Source organism: Bidens hawaiensis, unplaced genomic scaffold, assembly GCF_021521415.1.
Source record: "Bidens hawaiensis isolate Kalapana, Puna unplaced genomic scaffold, B.hawaiensis_p1.1 tig00004795_1, whole genome shotgun sequence".
Taxonomy (NCBI): Eukaryota; Viridiplantae; Streptophyta; class Magnoliopsida; order Asterales; family Asteraceae; genus Bidens; species Bidens hawaiensis.
Window position 1 is genome coordinate 958,494 of NW_027491299.1, and position 4,081 is coordinate 962,574.

Below are 4,081 nucleotides of genomic sequence, written 5' to 3' on the forward strand. Positions count from 1 at the left end.
CTTCCTCTTCAAATTCTCTATCATTCCGTGCAATAAAATAACCATTTCCACTCCATCTCATATGCGCTAATTTAGCTCCTTTAAGCTCCTTTAAGCTCCGCTCACCTGTAAACGTAAAACCACTCAAAGTAATCGTGTCCAAGACATATAAACTCACAAAATACACGATATAACTTACTTAACACACATTATTTCACCCACACATGAATAGGTTGGGGGAGGTTTCATCGATTCGTATAGGAGATTGTTCGGCGGTAGTGTTGAACCGCGTACCCGAGAAGTTGTCGGATCCGGGTGTGTTTACGATTCCTTGTTTATTTGGTAGTGACGCGATAAGCCATGCATTGGTGGATTTGTGGGCGAGTATTAATTTGATGCCGTATTCTTTGTACGAGAAGATGGAGTTGGGTGAGCTTATACCGATTCGGATGTCCTTGTCGTTGGCCGATCGTTTGGTTAAGTATCCGCGGGGTATTATCAAGAATTTGCTTGTGAATGTTGATAAGTTTGTGTTCCCGATGGACTTTGTGGTGCTCGACATGGAGGACGACGAGAGGGTCCTCATCATTCTTGGTCGTCCGTTTTTACGAACCGCGAAGGCACTTATCGATGTGTATGACAGGAAGATCACACTTAGGGTTGGTGATGAGAATGTTTCTTATGATGTCGTAAGGTCGATGAAGCATCCGGGTGATCAAGATGATTTCTGTGGTCTATGCCACTCGGTTTATTTTATTAACACTTTTATTGTAGGTGTGGATAGCTGTTCTGACTATATCTGTGGTGCAGATCTCGTGGGAAGTAATGGTTTGGTCGATTATGACGATTTGGTTGAGGTTGAGTTGTGTGAGAATGATTCGGTTTGTGATGAGTTGGTTGAGAATTCGGGTTTGCCCGAGATTATCGAAGTGAATGAGATTAGTTGTGAGAGTGAGGCGAGTTCCATGGAGAAACCCGCTCCGTTGGAGTTTAAAGTTCTCCCATCACACTTGGATTATGCGGATCTCGATGAGGGCTCAAACCTGCCCGTTATTGTGTCCTCCAAATTGACGGAAGAAGAGAAGACGAAGTTGATAGATGTGTTGAAGTTGCATAAAGGGGCGATTGCATGGAGAATTTCCAATATTCAAGGTATTAGCCCCGCTTATTACACACACCGTATTTTAATGGAGGATGAGTACAAACCGGTGGTGCAACCACAAAGGCGTCTTAATCCGAATATTCAAGAGGTGGTTAAGAAGGAGGTATTGAAGTTGATGGATGCCTGGATGATTTACCCAATTTCTGATTCTCCATGGGTGAGCCCAACCCAAGTTGTTCCAAAGAAGGGAGGTATGACTGTAGTGATGAACGAGAAGAATGAGCTTATCTCTTCGCGTACGGTTACTGGTTGGCGTGTGTATATTGACTATCAGAGGTTGAATGATGCCACCTGGAAGGACAACTTCCCATTGCCGTTTATTGATCAGATGTTTGAGCGTTTGGCAGGTTAGAAGTTTTATTGTTTTCTTGACGGTTTTTTGGGATATTTTCAAATTACCATTGCATCGAAAGACCAGAAGATGAAGAATTTTACATGTCCGTATGTCACGGTTTGCGTATCATTGCATGCCGTTTGGACTATGTAATGCTCCGGCTGCCTTTCAGCGTTGTATGGTGGCTATCTTTCAGGATATGATAGAGACGTCCATGGAGGTGTTTATGGACGACTTTTCGGTTTATGGTAATTCTTTCGATCATTGTTTGTCAAATATTGAGAAGATGTTGAAAAGGTGCATTGAAACGAAGTTGATGTTAAATTGGGAAAAATGCCATTTTATGGTGACGGAAGGGATCGTGTTGGGTCATAAGCTCTCGAGAGACGGTATTGAGGTGGATCGGGAAAAGATTGATACCATAACTAGACTTCCTCCACCGACGAATGTGAAGGCGATTAGGAGTTTCTTGGGTCATGTGGGATTCTATCGGTGGTTTATCAAAGACTTTTCAAAAATCACCCGCCAGATGACCCAACTCATCGAGAAAGATGTACCGTTTGTTTTTGATGATTAGTGTGTGAGGGCGTTCACGCATTTGAAAGAGAAGCTCGTAAGTGCTCCCATTCTTTGTTCTCCCAATTGGAGCTTGCCGTTTGAGCTCATGTGTAATGCTAGTGATTATGCGGTTGGAGCGGTTTTGGGACAAAGGCGAGATAAAAATTTTCACCCATCTATTATGCTAGCAAGACGTTGAACAATGCTCAAGAGAACTAAACCACCACCGAGAAGGAACTTCTAGCTGTTGTGTTTGCATTTGATAAGTTCTGCTCGTATCTCGAACTTTCAAACAACACCGTTTTTACCGATCATGCGGCCTTGCGTTTTCTCTTTCAGAAGAAAGACGCAAAGCCTCGTCTTATACGGTGGATTATTCTACTTTCCGAGTTCGACATTGAGATCAAAGATAAGAGGGGTGCTGAAAACGTAGCAGCCGATCATCTATCCCGTCTAGAAGATCCGAAGAGAGAAGAGTTGCGTGAGGAGGAGATTGGAGATACATTCCCTCACGAGTCGATCGATTTTGTTGCGGCTGAGAAACAAGGTATTCCATGGTTCACTAATTTTGCTAATTATTTGGCTAATGTGTTGGATGGTACAACTACACAACAAAAGAGGAAGTTTTTCCGGGATGTTAATTGGTATGTGTGGGATAACCCTTTTTGTTTAAAATTGGTGGTGATCAGATTTTGAGGAGATGCGTGACGAAAGAGGAAGGTTGGGATATTCTCAAGTATGTTCATGAAGGGTTGACTGGAGGTCATCATGGTGCGATGCTACCGCACAGAAAGTGTTTGATAGTGGGTTCTATTGGCCGACGGTTGTTAAAGATGCTGAGGAATTTGTGAAGCTTTGTGATGCGTGCCACAGAACAGGTAATATTTCTTCCAGGAAGAATGAGATGCCTTAAAACCCCATACAAATTCTTGAAATCTTTGGTGTTTGGTGCATCGACTTCATGGGACCGTTTCCCACGTCGAACGGTGATAAGTATATTTTGGTGGCTATTGATTATGTGTCGAAGTGGGTGGAAGCCCAAGCGTTGGCTACAAATGAGCACGGGTTGTTGTGAGGTTTCTGAAGAAGTTGTTCACTCGTTTCGGTACTCCGAGAACTATTATTAGTGATCGGGGAACCCATTTTTTGTAATACCGTCATGGATAAAGCGTTGGCTCGTTATGGGGTTACTCATCGTACTTCTACCGTTTATCACCCTCAAACGAATGGTTAAGTTGAGAATGCAAATCAAGGAGTGAAGAGGATTTTGGAGAAGACGGTTGGGGTTAGTCGGAAAGATTGGTGGGAGAAATTAGATGATGCGTTATGGGCATTCCGAACCGCGTACAAGACTCTGTTGGGTACTACACCGGTTATGCTTGTTTATGGTAAGTTTTGTCATCTTATGGTTGAATTGGATCATCGTGCTTATTGGGCGTTGAAAACAGTTAATGTCGATCTTACCGAGGCCGCGAGGAAAAGGTACTTTCAAATTCATGAGTTGAAGGAGCTTCGGGATGCAGCATATTCTCAATCGTTGAACATGAAAGAAGCTCTACATGATCGACGATTAAAAGGTGGCAATGAGTTTAAGAAAAGGCAATAAGGTGTTTTTATTTAACTCTCGTTTGAAGTTGTTTGTAGGAAAGTTAAGATCAAAGTGGACGGGACCGTACTTGGTGAAAGAAGTTTTCCCGTATGGAGTTGTGGAGTTGGAGAATCCGGATAATGGAACATCTTGGAAGATGAACGGTCATCGTTTAAAACACTATCTTGGAGGACCGGAAGAATCAATCGAGATGGAGGAAACTCCTCTCGATCTATCGCACTGAATTGTCACACGTGGTTCTTGAGTGAATACTCAATGTAGAGTTTGTACATTCTTTCCTATTTTTATTTCTATTTTATTTTTATTTTTCCTTGAGTCACTAACGTAGTTTTTTGTAGTTTTTATTTGTTTTTAAGTTTTGAAGGAAGATTTTGTGAGATAGAAGATCCCCTAAGTGTGGGGATGGAGTTGCAGGAGCCGTAAACTTTTATGATTATTT

At 42.4% G+C, this 4,081-nt stretch overlaps 1 protein-coding gene across 1 annotated transcript; it reads left to right on the forward strand.

The window, feature by feature from the left end:
• The first annotated feature begins 1,689 nt into the window (after positions 1–1,689).
• LOC143628101 (uncharacterized) lies at positions 1,690–3,865 on the forward strand. Its single transcript, XM_077097771.1, has 5 exons — positions 1,690–2,028; positions 2,373–2,677; positions 2,784–2,911; positions 3,269–3,610; positions 3,678–3,865. The coding sequence occupies exons 1-5, from the start codon at positions 1,690–1,692 to the stop codon at positions 3,863–3,865; spliced, it is 1,302 nt and encodes a 433-aa protein (XP_076953886.1).
• The last annotated feature ends 216 nt before the right edge of the window (positions 3,866–4,081 follow it).

Coding starts and splice junctions, on each gene's coding strand:
- LOC143628101 (XM_077097771.1), top strand. CDS start 1,690: ATGGAGGTGTTTATGGACGACTTTTCGGTTTATGGTAATTCTTTCGAT. Junction 2,029..2,372: donor CCCAACTCATCGAGAAAGAT/GTACCGTTTGTT, acceptor TTTCTCTTTCAG/AAGAAAGACGCAAAGCCTCG. Junction 2,912..3,268: donor TGATGCGTGCCACAGAACAG/GTAATATTTCTT, acceptor CGAATGGTTAAG/TTGAGAATGCAAATCAAGGA.